This window comes from Mastigoproctus giganteus, chromosome 3 (assembly GCF_048544385.1).
Source record: "Mastigoproctus giganteus isolate SK-2022 chromosome 3, ASM4854438v1, whole genome shotgun sequence".
In the NCBI taxonomy this organism is placed as follows: domain Eukaryota; kingdom Metazoa; phylum Arthropoda; class Arachnida; order Uropygi; family Thelyphonidae; genus Mastigoproctus; species Mastigoproctus giganteus.
Genome location: NC_143577.1, coordinates 41,465,197 through 41,483,969, shown reverse-complemented (window position 1 = coordinate 41,483,969; position 18,773 = coordinate 41,465,197). Strand labels below are relative to the sequence as shown.

At 38.7% G+C, this 18,773-nt stretch overlaps 1 protein-coding gene across 1 annotated transcript in view; it reads left to right on the top strand.

The window, feature by feature from the left end:
- Positions 1 to 18,773, top strand: part of LOC150087903 (hemicentin-1-like) — a 1,496,027-nt gene that overhangs the window by 965,186 nt on the left and 512,068 nt on the right. Inside the window, exon 51 of the mRNA XM_090369959.1 lies at positions 13,741 to 13,881. Coding sequence (XP_090226085.1) covers positions 13,741 to 13,881 — 141 coding nt within the window. The remainder of the gene's footprint in view (positions 1 to 13,740; positions 13,882 to 18,773) is intronic.

Sequence of the window (18,773 nt, the reverse complement as noted above, 5' to 3'; positions counted from 1 at the left end):
ATCAAGATGGGGGTGGGGGAATTTTATGGTATTTTTTTCACACCTGGCCAGGTTAGTTGGATGAGGATTGTACTGTTTGTGTGGAAACTTGTTTTTTGTCCTGCAAAACTGGCCAGGTAATCACAGAATACATGCAGTTTATGGACGTAATATACTGACATCTCTTGACCTTTGTTGCCTTGATGCAAATACTAACAAAACAAACAAATTGAACTTTTAATTTGCTAAAAATTTTGCCTAGTTTCACATTTTTGATGAACAAAAAACTTTCAAGAATAAATTATTCAGTTCTTCCTTAACACACATTGTAGCAATTCCAGACAATACTGTAAATAAACAAATGAAAATACAGTTAGAAATAGCTGTTAACAAGTTGAAGGAGAGGAGACAATATACCAAAATTCCCATTTTGTTCACATTAATTTGCACAAGATTACATATATATGCATACTCACAAAACAGTTAAGGAGAATTTCTCTCAATTTGTTCTACTGATAAGCATTTTTTCTCCTTTTCATTATTTCTTATTTTTGGCAGCCCCAAGCTAGACTATGGCAAACCCACCATGTATTTTCCGTAGTCTGGCAAACACATGTGTTTGCCATAGACTAGGGCAAACCTGCCATGTGCACATTACTGTTCCCAGCAAGGCTGTTCCATGTTGTGTTACACATCCATATTCTGCTTCTAGCAGAATAGTATAATGTTAATATGCAGTGTGTTAGTCATACATAAGTTGGTTCCATTCCATACTCAGTATATAACTCAGTAATCCATTGAATTACAATGAATTCAATACCGATAAGAACTGATAAATCCTCTCACATTTCAGTAACAAAAAAGAAAAACCTCTTTCATTTTTATCCTCTTTTGAACACAACTCATAAAGACCTGAGCCTTCTATTACATATATCTTATATAAAAAATGAATAGCAAATTCTTAGAAAACAGTACTCACGTTGTATAAATCTGCAATAAATTTTTTTGGTAGATGGTGGTTAAATTTAGGTTGGAAGAAGCATTAAAAAGAACTAAGGCGGGAAATGCGAGTGAAAATATTTTAAACAGATTTTAAAATGAGCGCAAGGAAGTAGAAATGCAGATCTCCAATCCTTGGTTGTCATAAAGAGGTTAAAAGACGTAAATGAAAAAAAGAGAGAAGACCGGTGGTGCCAATAGTCGTTACGAGGGACTTTCGTAAGTAAACCGTCATCAGTTGGCAAATGGAAGAGAAGTGAGCGCGTTTTGTATTTAAAGTTTATCTAAACTCACATGATGCTCTTTTTGACACGTGGGAACTTTAGCCGTGAGAGGTTCCAAGCCGGTGAAAGGTTGAAGGGAAGTTTAGCGTTAATAATGTTGAGATCGGAATGGTGTCAGTACCATTCGATGGTGAGGGCTTCATATTGAAGAATTCTGTAGCTCGATCTAAGTTTAATAATAGTGATGGCAGAGTCAACAAGGGATGGTGTGGTTGTGGGTTTGAGCATGGGTTGTTAACTCAGTGCTGGATTGACTTGTCTTGAAACTGTTGAAGTGGTAGTATGCACGGGTATTGGAAATTGTGGAGGAACCGAATTTGGTGGTAGTGCTGCCGATGTAACAGGTGTCGCAGTTTGGTTGGCATTTTATGAGATATATTATGATATTGAGATCATTGATGGGATATTTGTGTGTATCTTTATAAGAATTAAATAGGGAACCTAGTTTATTGTAAGTGAAGAAGGTGAGGGAGATGTCGGTATCTTTGAATGTACGTCGGAATTGTGCTGCGAGTTCACTATGGTAAGGGAGAACTATGCGAGTATTTGTCTTGTGACTGTGTCTGGTGGGGTTATTAATACTGATTTTAACGGTGGATATTGTGTGTTGGATGAGTTGAGGGGGGTAGCTCTTGGCTATGAATTTATCAGTAAGGTATTGAAGTTCATTCTGTAGATCGTTTTGTGAAGAGGTGAATTTGATAGCGTTGTAGATTTGGTTGTGTAGGATGGCTTTTTTGGTACTAAGGGGATGATGTGAAGTGAAATGTAGATATTTACTGGTGTGCATGTTTTTTCTGAAAATCTTGGTATTTAAATTTGTGTCTGTTGTATAAATAGTGAGATTAAGAAAATTAATCTGGTTGTCCATTGCGATTTCGAGGGTAAGGTTTAGCCTGTCATGTATTGTATTGAATTTTAAAAAAAGATTGTCTATGGTTGTTCTGTTGCCTATTATTAGGATATCATCGGCGTAGTGGATGTATAATTTAATTTCAGAGGGGAAAGGTTGTAAAATTTGGTTTTCAATAGTGGCGAGATAAATTTCAGAAAGGGGGCCAGAAATGCCTAAACCCATTGGTAAACCAAATGTTTGTCGATAAATTTTATTGTTGAATCTAAAATATTTGCATCTAGAAAAAGAGTGGTAAGTTCAAGGATGTGGTCAACTGAAAGAGAGGTACGTTTCGTTAAAGTGTCATCAGCTGTTAGAAGTATGTGTAATGCTTGTAGGGTGAAAGGGATATGCACATTAGTGTATAGGGATATGACGTCAAAAGAAGCTAATACGTCTTCGTCGGATATGGTGGTGTTGCTGATTTTTTGGAAAACTTGGTTGGTATTATTAATTTTGAATGTAGAGAATCGAGTGAGTGGGGATATAATTTTGACAAGGAAGGTGGATAAATTAGCAAACGCTGATCTACTAAAAGAAACGATAGGTCTTAGTGGGTGGCCAGGTTTGTGTAACTTGGTTATTCCGACCATGTGGGGCAGAATGTTGTTGCGAATACCTATCTGTTGTAATGTAAAGAGGTTGATTTCTTTGTTCTGTCTGAGTTTTCTGAGAATTGTGTCAAGTTTATTTTTAAATTTTGTAATGTTGTGGTTGCTGTCATTTGTATATGTATCTTGGTCGGCTAATTTTTTATGTGTAGGTGTTCTTGTCCAGGATAACGATTGTCTCCTTTGTCAGCTTTTTGGATGATGATATTTGGGGTTTTGCTTAATCTTTGTAAATCCAAGAGTTGTTGTTTTTTTATGTTAGCGAGAGATGTGAGTTTAGAATTTATTATCCTATTAGACTGGTGTATAAGTCGCCACTTATTGGGATGTTGATCGAGTTTAGACTGGAGTTCGATTATACAATCTTTTATTGGATGGTGTTGTTCTTTAATGGCAAAATTAAAGCCAAATTCTAGGCCGGAGAGTCCGGAAGGGGTGAAGGACTTTGAGAAGAGGTTAACGGTGGAGATTTTTGGGGGGGTTTTGGATGTGAGTGTGTTCCATGTTTTGGTGTGTTTTTGTGCTATGTGTTGGATGGTGGTGTTGATATGTATATTGTTGTGGTTAATATATTCAATCCAGGCATCTGGTGGCATGTCTCTTTTGAGAAAGAATCGCAATTGGTGTATACAGTTTAAGAGTTGGTGTTGTTTGTTAAATCTTTTCTTAGGTTCTTCACGTATGATTGCGATAGACATGCGGTGTATGATATGTGGGTATTTTTTACAGTTATTTTTGGGGAAAATGCGGGCGAATTTGGGGATAACATTGTGATATAAGCATTTGGTTTACCAATGGGTTTAGGCATTTCTGCCTCCCTTTCTGAAATTTATCTTGCCACTATTGAAAACCAAATTTTACAACCTTTCCCCTCTGAAATTAAATTATACATCCCGCTACGCCGATGATATCCTAATAATAGGCAACAGAACAACCATAGACAATTTTTTTTTAAAATTCAATACAATACATGACAGGCTAAACCTTACCCTCGAAATCGCAATGGACAACCAGATTAATTTTCTTAATCTCACTATTTATACAACAGACACAAATTTAAATACCAAGATTTTCAGAAAAAACACGCACACCGGTAAATATCTACATTTCACTTCACATCATCCCCTTAGTACCAAAAAAGCCATCCTACACAACCAAATTCTCCAACGCATCACAGCCTAAAAAAATGTGCAACTTGTGAAATGTTTGCCGAACTATCTGGAACGGAACATGATATTGCCATGGGGGATATCTTTGTGTGTGCGCAATGTAAGGAGTGTAAGGAAATCAAGCGACAAATCAGCGTTGTTATGGGCCTATATGAGAGTTTGAAGGACAGGGTGGATGCCCTTGAAAGATCTAAATTGAGGGGCCCATCAGGCTCTCAGCTGCCCACATCAATGCCAGAGCTTGCACTTGGTCATCACGCAACACAGTGGCAACCCCCAAGGCAGAATGCGCTGGTCCCTCAGGAACTAGTAGTTGTTGGTGACTCTATTGTCAGGGAAATGGGAAACATCTTTTGAAAAAAGGATAGGTGGAACAGGACCAGGGTATGTCTGCCAGGGGCAAAGGTTGATAACGTTGTAGAGCAGATATCATCTTTTAAGGGCACAAAAGGTGATTTAGTTGTACACGTTGGCACTAATGATATCAAGAGTAGGAGACCGGCAGAATTACTTAACAAGTACAGGTCACTGATGAAAAAAAGCCGTGAATTAGGGTTGAATTTGAAAGTGTCTGCAATTCTGCCCAGACACGATAGGAGGGAGTATATGATGAGAGCCTTGTCGATCAATTCGGCCCTGGAAAGATTGTGCAAGACTCAAGGGATAGAATTTTTTTCAGCCTGGACTGTACTTGTTAACAGGAGAGACTGCTTCTACAGGGATGGGATACACTTAAATAGAAAGGGTGCAAGAATATTTGCTGATGCTATCGAGGCAGTGTTGGGTGGGTTGGAAAACTGATAGCTTAGGGGAATACAAGGACTAATAGTTTAACAGTAGCCGTAGGCAGAGGTGAAGGTGATTCTTGCACAACTTCTATTAGAATAAGTAGTGACCTGGAGCGAGGGGTGTTGGAGGTTTCAGGGATGGGTGGCAGTCATCGTGAAACAGGTGGGTATATGGGATGTGTTAGAGTAACTCAGAATAAGAATAGGTGCATGTATACTTGCATGTATACCAATGCTAGAAGTATAGTAAATAAATTTGATGAATTTCAAGTGTTGGTCAAGACATCAAAGGCGGATATTGTTGGGATATCAGAGACATGGTATCACACTGATATAAGGAATGCCGAACTGGAATTTGGGGAGTACAACGTCTACAGAAAGAGATAGACATGATAGGAAGGGAGGAGGTATTATGCTGTTAATTAAGAAAAACATAAAATCAAAAGAAGTGCATCCAGTTGATATAGATGAACAGTGCACTGTTGAGTCAGTTTGGTGTGACATAAGCACTGCGAAAGCAAAAATAAGAGTAGGAGTGTGTTATAGGCCTAATGACTAGAATGAGTACAATGAACAATTGTACAGAGAAATAGAGTGGGCTAGTAAATCGGAATGTCTTATAATGGGGGATTTTAACTTCCCAGATATTGACTGGAACTTGTGGGTTGGGCACTCACACACTAGTCAGACTTTTGTGGATTTATTGGATGATTGTTTTCTGCAACAGCATGTTCGAGAGGCAACCAGAGAAAGTAATACTCTTGATCTGGTTATCAGCAGTGATCATTCATGTATTAGGAATTTCCAGATAAAAGAACCACTAGGTGGCAGTGATCACAGTGTACTGACGTGGGATTTACTTAAAGATTTAATTACCATCAGGGGTAAAGGAAAGGGTTTTTGCTTCCGTAAAGGAGAGTACAGTGGTCTCCGACAGTTTTTAAATTCTGTACAGTGGGATCAACTGACAATGTTACCAACAGTAAATTCTAAGTGGGAAGCATTCAAGGAATTAATCGTGGATGCTACTAAAAGTTTCATACCTATTAAGAAATATTGTTCAAGGTTTAGGCCTAAATGGTTGTCAAATGAACTAATGAGACTCATAACAGAGAAGAAAAATGCATGGGATGCATATAAATTATCAAGCGACTCAGAAGCCTATGGCAGATATAAGTTAATCTGTAATCAGGTCACAAAGGAGGTTCGGCAGGCGAAGGCAGATTACGAGAAATCCTTGGCAAAAGATGCTAAGAAAAACAGCAAGGATTTCTTTACTTATATAAACTCTAAAAGGAAGGGGATGAATCTGATTGGTCCGCTTGACATCGATGGTTCAACTGTTGATGATCCTGCTCAGATAGCAAACAAACTGAATGAGTATTTTGCATCTACATTCACACACGAGGAGTTATTAAACTTTGAAAATGGCAGAAGGTTATCAAATTGTAGCAGGATACTTAATGATTTTGTAATAACTGAGAGCAAAGTGGAAGAGAAACTGTTGAAGTTAAATGTAAGAAAAGCACCTGGTGTGGATGGGATCTATCCAGTTATATTAAAGGAGGCGGCAAAGCAAATAAGCAAACTCTTAGCCATAATTATGAGAGCATCCTTGGACTCAGGGGAGGTTCCCACGGACTGGAGATGTGCAAATGTATCCCCAATTCACAAAGGGGGATCGAAGGGTGACACGAGTAATTACAGACCAGTTAGTTTAACTTCTGTTCCGGGTAAAATAATGGAGTCGCTGGTTAAAGATGCATTGCAGGATCATCTAGACAAGACTGCAGCAATAATTCAGACACAGCATGGGTTTGTTAAGGGAAAGTCTTGTCTGACAAATTTGATAGGATATTATGATGTGGTTACAAAGGAACTGGATGCAAAAAATAATTTTGATATCATATATTTGGATTTCAGGAAAGCTTTTGACACTGTTGCTCATGAAAGACTATTGTACAAATTGGAGCAGAATGGTATTAAGGGTAAGTTGCTACAATGGATGAAAGGATGGTTAAGTGCGAGAAGACAGAGGGTGGTAATCAATGGGTGCTGCTCTTCTTGGACTAATGTTATTAGTGGAGTCCCACAGGGTTCGGTGTTGGGTCCACTGTTGTTTTGTATATTTATCAATGATATTGATGAAGGTATATCAGGCTTAGTGTCGAAGTTTGCAGATGATACAAAGGTTGGCAGGGTTGTTAATGACAGTAATGGCAGTGTGCGTCTGCAACAGGATCTAGATAATTTGGGCAGATGGGATAAGAAGTGGCAACTGAAGATTAACCTTGACAAATGCAAAGTGCTGCATATGGGTAGAAGTAACCCCAGAGAAACGTACCAACTGTGTGGTACTACACTTAAGGTGGTGGAAAATGAAAAAGACCTGGGAGTAATTGTGCAGGCAGATATGAAGTTTTCTGAGCAATGCAGATGGGCTGCCAGGGCAGGTCATTGGGTTTTGTCAATGATATATAGGAATTTTGCTAGCAGGGAAAAGGAGGTGATTGTCCCTCTGTATAAGGCAATAGTCAGGCCACGCCTTGAGTACTGCGTACAGATCTGGAGGCCTCATTTTAGGAAGGATGTAGATTTACTTGAGCGTGTACAGAGAAGGGCAACAAGATTGGTGAGGGGAATGAATGGATCCTCTTATCAAGAGAGGCTTAAGTTCTGCAAATTGCAGTGGCTGGAGACTAGGCACCTGCGCGGTGATCTGATTGAGGTGTATAAGGCCTTGAATGGGTTCAGCACGCTGAATTCTGATGGGATCCTTCCACTTGTTCAGGTTACGATCCTAAGGGGACATAAATTCAAATTAAGAAAAGACAGATGTAGAATAGATGTGCGGAAATTTGCCTTTAGCTAGCGGGTGGTTAATTGCTGGAACAAACTTCGATCTGTCGTTGTGGAAGTTGATATGTTGAATAAATTTAAGGAGGAACTGGACAGGCATTTGGAGGAAATGGTGCGATTTTTTTTTTTTTTTTTTTTTTGCTGATGCTGCATAAGCTCATACATTTGCTTTCTTACATCACATGCCACTACTACTACTACTACTACTATATCTACAACGCTATCAAATTCACCTCTTCACAAAACGATCTACACAATGAACTTCAGTACCTTACTGATAAATTCATAGCCAGGAGCTACCCCCCCCCCTCAACTCATCCAACACACAATATCCACCATTAAAAACAGTATTAATAACCCCACCAGACACAGTCATAAAACAAATACTCGCATAGTTCTCCCTTACCATAGTGAACTCGCAGCACAATTCCAGCGTACATTCAAAGATACCGACATCTCCCTCACCTTCTCCACTTGCAATAAACTAGGTTCTCTATTTAATTCTTATAAAGATACACACAAATATCCCATCAATGATCTCAATAACATAATATATCTCATAAAATGCCAATCAAACTGCGAAACCTGTTACATCGGCAACATCATCATCATCATCATCAGCCATTTTCAATCCACTGCAGGATGAAGGCCTCTCCAGCAACTTTCCAGTTGCTTCTGTTTTGAGCACTGGACATCCATTTACTACCCACAAACTCATGAATTTCATCTATCCATCTCCGCCTTTGTCTTCCAGGTTTTCTTCTAGCTCCTCTTGGATACCATTCTGTTATTTTCTTAGTCCATCTGTCATCATGTCTTCGAGCTATGTGTCCTGCCCAAGACCATTTTAGTTCTTTAGTTTTGATAAGAATGTCCTTTACTTGAGTTTGTTGCCTAATCCATGTGTTTCTCTTCTTATCTAACAGTCTTATTCCCAATATGATTCGTTCCATTCTTCGCTGTGTGGTTCTCAGCTTCTCTTCCATTCTTTTGGTGAGTGCCCAAGTTTCACTTCCATAAGTCATGGTGGGGAGTATACATTGGTCCATTATTTTACGTTTCAGACAAACTGGGATATTGCTCTTCAGTATGTGACTATATTTCCTGAATGCTATCCATCCAAAATTTATTCTTCTCTTGACTTCCAGCCATTTATCATTATTAAAGCTAATAACTTGTCCCAGATAAGTATATGACTCCACCTTTTCAATTACTGCTCCTTCAATCATTATTTCCCTTTCTGTGGCATACTTGTTCATCATTACTTTTGTTTTAGCCATATTCATCTTTAGTCCAAAATCCTTACTAGCTGTGCATAACTGATTAAGATTTTCCTCTAATTCTTTGGGATCATGGCTTATGACCACAATGTCATCTGCAAATCGCAAATGGTTTAGGTACTCTCCGTTCACATTGACTCCTTTCTGCGACCAGTCTAATCTTCTGAAAGCTTCCTCAAGGGCAGCAGTAAACAGCTTCGGAGATATTGTGTCTCCTTGTCGAACTCCTTTCTCAATTTTAAATTTCCTACTGTCTTTGTCTAGTCTAATAAAGGAGGTAGCACTCTCGTATATTTTCTTCAAAATCATAATATATGGGGTATCAATGCCTTGTCTTTCCAGTGCCCGAAACATTGCCTTATGCTGTATGGAGTCAAATGCCTTTTCATAATCCACAAATGCCAGGCATAATGGTGTTTTATATTCATTTGCTTTCTCCATTAGCTGTGATATTACATGAAGGTGATCCATAGTTGAGAATCCTGTCCTAAAGCCAGCTTGCTCTTTCGGTTGATTCTCATCCAGTATTCTTTCTAATCTGTTAGTAATGACCCTTGTGAACAACTTGTAGATGTGGGATAACAAGCTGATTGGTCTATAATTTCCAATTTTTGATTTATCTCCTTTCTTATGCAGCAAAACTATGATTGCATTATTCCATTGCTTAGGCGTCACACCTTTTCTAATGCACTTTGTGAAGAGCCTTGCCAGTTTTTGTGTTATGTCTCTTCCTCCCAATTTTAACAACTCTACAGTAACTTCATCTTCCCCCGGGGCTTTCTGATTCTTCATTTTCTTCAATGCATGTTCTACCTCATCAGGAAGAATATTGGGTATGTCGTATGTGTTGCTACTTTGCAATCCATCTTCCCCACTGCTGGCATCATTCCCCTGCTCCTTGTATAATTCTCTATAGTAGTCTTCTGCTATTTGAATTATGCCTTCTCTGCTGTTTATAAGTACACCATCGCTATTCTTCAGTTTCAGTATCATTTGTCTTTCTGTATTACTGCCCATGGCTGCTGATTTAAATCCTTTGTTTTCCCTTAATGCTTGTTCTACTTTTCTTGTGTTAAATCTTCTTATGTCCTCTCTGAGTCTCTTTCTAATGGCTTTGCATAACTCAGTATACTCAATTTTCTCCCTGTCAGTGTTTTTCTTGCTTTTCATTTGTCGTCTTCGGTTCATCATGACAAGTGTTTCTTGACTAATTTTTTCTTCTTTGGATTTCTTTTTCCCTATAGGTTTCTTGGGCTTTATCACTTTCAAAAAGTTGTAATATTCCTCGTCGATATCTTGGTCCTCAGCAGTCTGCAGAAGCTCAAGCTTGTTCTTAAGTTCCAGTACATACTGCTTTTTCTCCTCTTCTGTTATCTCAAAGACCTTTGTATTATTTACTCGAGTCAGTTTTTTCCTTTCCTTTCCTACATCTATATCAAGTGTACATCTTACCATTCTGTGATCACTTCCAACATTTACCTTATTCAGGACGGTGACATCATTCACAATATATCTTCTATTAGTGAGGATGAAGTCGATTTCATTAGTAGTTAATCCATTTGGACTCTTCCATGTCCACTTTCTGTTCACCCTTTTCTTGAAAAAAGTGTTCATTACTGACAGTCCTTGAGATTCTGCAAATTCCACAAGTCTTTCACCTCTTTCATTTCTTTCACCAATTCCAAAATTTCCTATAGTTCCCCTTTCTGTGCTGTTTTGTCTTTTTCCAACCTTAGCATTGAAGTCTCCCATAATAATAGTGTAGTGGGTTTTCTGCTCATCTAGAAGACTCACAATTTCCGTGTACATTTCTTCAACCTCTTCATCATCATGGCTCGATGTTGGTGCATAAATCATTATAATATTTAGCTTGTATCTCTTAGAAACCTTGAGTATTAGTCTTGACACTCTTGGTGATGTACTTTTGAATTCCAAAATGTTGTTTTTAAAATCTTTATGGACCAGAAACCCAATTCCACCTTCACTCCTTTCACTGTTTCCATTGGTGTACAGCAGATTTCCACTTGATAAACTTATAAGTGATTCATTTCTTCTTCTTGTTTCAGCCAAACCGATGATATTCCAATTCACATTTTCTAATTCCTTTTCCAGCTCTAATATCCTGTCTTCACCGATGAATGTTCTTACGTTATAACAGGCCAAGTTCAGTTTCCGTGCATGGCAGCCTGGTCGTACCCAGAGATTCTTAGCACCCTCTGCTTCCACTCTAATCCTCTCGCTGCCGTAAGAGTGAAAGCTGCTGGGGACTGAGGGCCATTTGTATTGTTGTGCTCTCATTGCTGGAGGGTTTGGTCTTTTCCTCTTCACGCTGACCAGGCGTCTTGAAGAGAACCACTCTACACGTTCGTTGCCACCTAAGTGACGTAACAGGGCTTACCATCGAGAAGGTGTGCATGAGTGGATTTTAGGGAGGCAGGCCAACCGGACTTCTCCTAAATCTTCTGTAACAGAGAGATATTGGATCCATCAGTGTTTTAGGCTGAGTGTCTGATAACACACAGGATACCTGTTCCCCTCTAAGCCCCTTAGGCAACACTACCACCAAATTCTGTTCCTCCGCAACTTCCAATACCCGTTCATACTACCACTTCAACCGTTTCAAGACAAGTCAATCCAGCACTGAGATAACAACCCATGCTCAAACCCACAACCACACCACCCTTGTTGACACTGCCATCACTATTATTAAACTTAGATCGAGCTACAGAATTCTTCAATATGAAGCCCTCACCATCGAATGGTACCAACACCGTTCCGATCTCACCATTATTAACGCTAAACTTCCCTTCAACCTTTGACCGGCTTGGAACCTCTCGCGGCTAAAGTTCCCACGTGTCAAAAAGAGCATCATGGGAGTTTAGATAAACTTCAAATACAACACGCGCTCACTTCTCTTCCATTTGCCAACTGATGATGGTTTACTTGCGAAAGTCCCTCGTAACGACTATTGGCACCACCGGTCTTCTCTCTTTTTTTCATTTACGTCTTTTAACCTCTTTATGACAACCAAGGAGTGGAGATCTGCATTTCTACTTCCTTGCGCTCATTTTAAAATCTGTTTAAAATATTTTCACCCCATTCCCCGCCTTAGTTCTTTTTAATGCTTCTTCCAACCTAAATTTAACCACCATCTATCAAAAAAATTTATTGCAGATTTATACAAGGTGAGTACCGTTTTCTAAGCATTTGCTATTCATTTTTTAGTCAGATTTATCCCGGTATTATAAGGTTACTATAATTTCACTATATATCTTATATATAATAGAAGGATCATACTTTATATATAATATATTATATCTTATAGAAAAGAAATTTTATAAGAGATTTCTTTTTTCTTAATACGTACATGATTGGGAACTCTCCACTAAGCAAACTTTGGAAACACAGAAAAGGTATGGGAACACTTTCTGCTAAAACAGAATCTGATCCATGTGTCCAATCATATAATAATACTTAAATTTGTTAAATCGTCTTTCTACTCTATTTTACTTTATGCTTCAGAAATTTGGTCTTCCTCTGTACTTCCAAGCCAGCAATTACACTTGGCATGAGTTACTATATACTATAACTTGGCCACACAACTATAGTACTAGAAGTAGTAATGGCAAATGATGCAATAAAGCAAGCTTATATAGCAAAATAAAAAACAAACCAAAAGAAAAAAACAGTTCACCCATCTGTACCCTCCAAGAATATGTCTAGCTCTCCCTTGAATTTATTCAACCCATTAACTTCCACAACAAAAGATGGAAACCTGTCCCAACAAAAATTAATCTAACCTGTATACTTTCTAGATTTAAAATTATAGCTAACCTGCTATGCCCTTCCCACTCTCAGTAAATTAATTACTGTTAAATCTTTGATAATTTTTGCCAGACTATATAATCACCCACTGGGTAGGCACCAACTATTTAGGATGTAATAGCTTGACATAATCTGCCAGACGAACTGGACCTTCTCTATCATTAAAATGTAGTAGAATAAAGTACACAGATAAAATTTTTCCAGGAACTGCACTTGCTATCATAACTAAATTTTAAATCAATCTGAACTGATCTTAATAGAATATAATTATACAAAATTGATTAAAAACTTATTTTTCTAATCTTAATTTGGATTGTCAGTATTGTTATTGACCATTATCAAGCTTGTACTACTATGTATACATTTTCATCCACATTCAGCTTCTTAGCTGGATCTCTTTTATATCTCTAAATTGTAGATAACACCTGTTGTATGAAAGTTTTACTCTTTTTTTTTTGTTCCATATTTTGTTGGATTTTTCTGTGATATGTAATTCCTCTTGTGTTTTCTCTGCAAAGGATGTAAGATGGTTTTTTTTTTTTTTTTTTTTTGTTAGTTGTTGGTGCGCCGGCTTCTGTGGCCATAATGCACCTCCCAAAATTTTTTGCATTTTACTCTGATCCAAGCCCGAGGCGGGATTCGAATACGCAACTTTTGGGTTGCCAGATAGGTACTTTACCCACCTGGCTGGCCTGGTCAGCGTAAGATGTAATGTATAGTAAATAATTACTTCTTACTAATATGCTCATTATTCTTCTTCTTATACTTCTGTAGAACAGCAACTTTAAAAGTATGAACTGAGGTTGTAATTTGTAAAATGTTTATGTATATATTATAAATAGATATATGATAAGTATTTCAAAATAACAGGAATTCAATGTATTATAATTTGTTTAACCATCAATAACTTTTTTTCTTTTTCTGTGAATAACTAATAAAAGCTGTATTTGTAGATATCAAATGATCCCATATAAAATTTTTTAAATAACAATAAAATACATTGTTATACAATAAAATATGTGTTTAAGGAATATTTTGAATATTTCTATAGCTGCACCTTTCATTAAGAATGAACCATTAGAAATTAAAGCTACAGCTGGCCAGACTATAATATTACCTTGTGTAGTGACTGGGTATCCTACTCCACAAATAACTTGGCAGTTCAAGAAGGCTATTCTCCACCGCAGTAAAGGTAAAGTTTCTCATCATTATTAAATTGTCATTTAAAATTAACATAAACAGTAACAGTGGCAAGATTATCAACATGTATTTTCTGTTTATACTTTTTCTGTTCTGGATTTGAACACTTGGCATGAGTTACTCTATACTAGAACTTTGCCACACAGCTATAATAGTAGAAGTAGCAATGGCAAATGATGCAAGAAAGCAAGCTTATATAACATCAGCCAAAATAAAAAAACAAACCAAAAAAAAAAAAAAAAAAAAAACAGTTCACCTATCTGTACCTTCCAAGAATATGTCTAGCTATCCCTTGAATTTATTTAACCTATTCACTTCCACAACAAAAGATGGAAACCTGTCCCAACAATCAACTGGCTGAAGGTAAACTTCCACACAACAATGCCCCCCCCCATGTGTAGTCTCAGCAAGTGAAAGAATACCATTAAAATTCAGCTCACTCAATCCACTCAAGTCTGGAGATGCTACAATTAGCAGAACTGAAGCCTTTCTAGGTAACAACGCGCTTTTGTTCCCTTTGCCAGTCTCTTTCCTCTTCTCTGCACCCGTTCCAGTAGATCTACATCCTTTGTAAAATGAGGCATCCAGACCTGTATGCAGTACGCAAGATGGGACCTAACCTTGGTCTTATATAATGGAATAATCACCTCCTTTTTCCTACTAGAAAAGTAAGTTTCTGTATATCATTGGCAAAACCCCATGAGCTTCCTGGAAGCATGTGCCAGGCAACTCATGGGGTTTTGCGCTGCCTGCACTGCTCAGAGAATTTCATGTCTGACTGCACAATTACCCCCAGGTCTTTTTCATTCTCCACGACCCTGAGTATAGTACCACGCAATTAATAAGTAACTGCAGTTACTGCTACCCATATGCAGTACCTTGTATTTGTCAATGTTAAATTCAACTGCTATTTCTCAGCCTATCAACCCAATTTTCCTAGATTTTGTAGCAATAGCTCACCTTGATGACTGTTGTTAACCACCCTACCAACCTTTGTATAATCTGCAAACTTAAATTAAGCCTGATATACCTTCATCAGTATCATTGATAAACATTGAAAACAACAGTGGACCTAGCACTAAACTCTGGGGATCTCCACTAATAACATTAGTCCATGGAGTAGTGCTCATAGATAACCACTCTCCGTCTTCTTCCATTTAACCATCCCTTTATCCATAGCAGTAACTTGCCCTTAATGCCACATTGCTCCAGTTTGTACAGCAGTCTTTTATGTGCAACAGTATCAAAAGTTTTTCTGAAATCAAAGTATATGATGTAGTTTCTTGGTCACTGCATCATAGTAACCTATCAGACAGGTTAGACAAGACTGCCCCTTGACAAATGCATGCCGTTATTGCAGTATAATTGCATGCTTGTCCGAATGGTCATGCATTATTTCTTTAACCAATAATTATTCCATTATTTTCCCTGAAGCAGATATTAAATTAACAGGTCTGTAAATACTCACGTTGCCTTTTGCTCCCCCTTTATGAATTGGGGATATATATGCACTTCTCCTGAATCCAAGGATGCTCTCATATTATGGCTAAGAGTTGGCTTACCTCCTTTACTGCCTCCCTTAATATAATTAGATAGGGTGCATCTGCCCAGATGCCTTTTTTATGTACATCCTCAACAATTTCTCCTCCACTTTCTTTTCAGTTATCACAAAATCATTTAGCTCCTCATGAGAATTTGATAAACTTCTGGCATCCCCTTTCCAAAAGAATTCCTCATATGTGAATTTACATGCAAAATACCTATTCACTCAGGTTTGCAACCTGAGCTGGGCCATCAACAGTTAATTCATAGACATTATTGATTTTTTTTAATTTAAACTACCATGCCCCAAACTAGAGCAGCAAAGCAACGGGCACAAAGTGGCAGGAGTGCTGTGACTCGGGGGAGAACTGAGGGGGGCAATTCTCCAACGCATCACAGCCTAAAGAAATGTGCAACTTGTGAAATGTTTGCCGAACTCTCTGGAACGGAACATGATATTGCCATGGGGGATGTCTTTGTGTGTGCGCGCGATGCAAGGAGTGTATCGAAATCAGGAAACAACTCAGCGTTCTTATGGGCCTATATGAGAGCTTGAAGGACAGGGTGGATGCCCTCGAAGGAAGTAAATTGAGGGGCCCATCGAGCTCTCAGCTGCCCACATCAACGCCAGAGCTTGCACTTGGTCATCACGCAACACAGCGGCAACCCCTAAGGCAGAATGCGCTGGTCCCACAGGAACTAGTTGTTGTTGGTGACTCTATTGTCAGGGAAACGGGGAACATCCTTTGTAAAAAGGATAGGTGGAACAGGACCAGGGTATGTCTGCCAGGGGCAAAGGTTGATGACGTTGTAGAGCGGATATCATCTTTCAAGGGCACAAAAGGTGATATAGTTGTACACGTTGGCACTAATGATATTAAGAGTAGGAGACCGGCGGAATTACTCAACAAGTACAGGTCACTTTTGAAAAAAAGCCGTGAAATAGGGTTGAATTTGAAAGTGTCTGCAATTCTGCCCAGACACGATAGGAGGGAGTACATGATGAGAGCCTTGTCGATCAATTCGGCCCTGGAAGGATTGTGCAAGGCTCAAGGGGTAGAATTTTTTTCAGCCTGGACTGTACTTGTTAACAGGAGAGATTGCTTCTACAGGGATGGGATACACTTAAATAGAAAGGGTGCAAGAATATTTGCTGATGCTATCGAGGCAGTGTTAGGTGGGTCGGAAAACTCCTAGTTTGGGGGGATACAAAGACTAATAGTTTAACAGTAACCGCAGGCAGAGGTGAAGGTGATTCTTGCACAACTTCTATTAGAATAAGAAGCGACCTGGAGCGAGGGGTGTTGGGGGTTTCAGGGACGGATGGCAGTCATCATGGAATAGTTGGGTATATGGGATGTGTTAGGGTAAAAAGGAATAGGCATAGGAGCATGTATGCTTGCATGTATACCAATGCTAGAAGTATAGTAAATAAATTTGATGAATTTGAAGTGTTGGTCAAGACATCAAAGGTGGATATTGTTGGGATAGCAGAGACGTGGTGTCACAAAGATATAAGGAATGCAGAACTGGAATTTGGGGAGTACAATGTGTACAGAAAGGATAGACAGGACAGAAAGGGAGGGGGTGTTATGCTGTTAATTAAGAAAAACATAAAATCAAAGGAAGTGCACCCAGTTAATATAGATGAACAGTGCTCTGTTGAGTCAGTTTGGTGCGAGATAAGCACTGCGAAAGGAAAAATAAGGGTAGGAGTGTGTTATAGGCCTAATGACTTGAATGAGTACAATGAACAATTGTACAGAGAAATAGAGTGGGCCAGTAAATCTGAATGTCTTATAATGGGGGATTTTAACTTCCCAGATATTGACTGGAACTTGTGGGTTGGTCACTCACACACCAGTCAGACTTTTGTGGATTTATTGGATGATTGTTTTCTGCAGCAGCATGTTCGAGAGGCAACCAGAGAAAGTAACACTCTTGATCTGGTTATCAGCAGTGATCATTCGTGTATTAAGAATTTGCAGATAAAGGAACCACTAGGTGGCAGTGATCACAGTGTGCTGAAGTGGGATTTACTCAAAGAGGTAACTACCGTCAGGGGTAAAGGAAAGGGTTTTTGCTTCCGTAAAGGGGAGTACAGTGGTCTCAGACAGTTTTTAAATTCTGTACAGTGGGATCAACTGACGATGTTACCAACAGTAAATTCTAAGTGGGAAGCATTCAAGGAATTAATCGTGGAAGCTACTAGACTTTATATACCGATTAAAAAATATCGTTCAAGGTTTAGGCCTAAATGGTTATCAAATGAACTAATGAGACTCGTGACAGAGAAGAAAAATGCATGGGATGCATATAAATTATCAGGTGACGCAGAAGCCTGTGGCAGATATAAGCTAGTCTGTAATCAGGTCACAAAGGAGGTTCGGCAGGCGAAGGCGGATTACGAGAAATCTTTGGCAAAGGATGCTAAGAAAAACAGCAAGGATTTCTTTACTTATATAAACTCTAAAAGGAAGGGGATGAATATGATTGGTCCACTTGACATCGATGGTTCGACTGTTGATGATCCTGCTCAGATAGCAAACAAACTGAATGAGTATTTTGCATCTACATTCACACGTGAGGAATTATTACAGTTTGAAAATGGAAGAAGGTTATCAAATTGTAGCAGTGTGCTTAATGATTTTGTAATAACTGAGAGCAAAGTGGAGGAGAAATTGTTGAAGTTAAACATAAGAAAGGCACCTGGGGTGGATGGGATCTATCCAGTTATTTTAAAGGAGGCGGCAAAGCAACTAAGCAAACCCTTAGCCATAATTATGAGAGCATCCTTGGACTCAGGGGAGGTTCCCACGGACTGGAGATGTGCAAATGTGTCCCCAATTCACAAAGGTGGATCGAAGGGTGACACGAGTAATTACAGACCAGTTAGTTTAACTTCTGTTCCGGGTAAAATAATGGAGTCACTGGTTAAAGATGCATTGCAGGATCATCTAGACAAGACTGCAGCAATAATTCAAACACAGCATGGGTTTGTTAAGGGAAAGTCTTGTCTGACAAATTTGATTGGTTATTATGATGTGGTCACAAAGGAACTGGATGCGAAAAATAATTTTGATATCATATACTTGGATTTCAGGAAAGCTTTTGACACTGTTGCGCATGGAAGACTACTGTACAAATTGGAGCAGAATGGTATTAAGGGTAAGTTGCTACAATGGATAAAAGGATGGTTAAGTGGGAGAAGACAGAGGGTGGTAATCAATGGGTGCTGCTCTTCGTGGACTAATGTTATTAGTGGAGTCCCACAGGGTTCGGTGTTGGGTCCACTGTTGTTTTGTGTATTTATCAATGATATTGATGAAGGTATATCAGGCT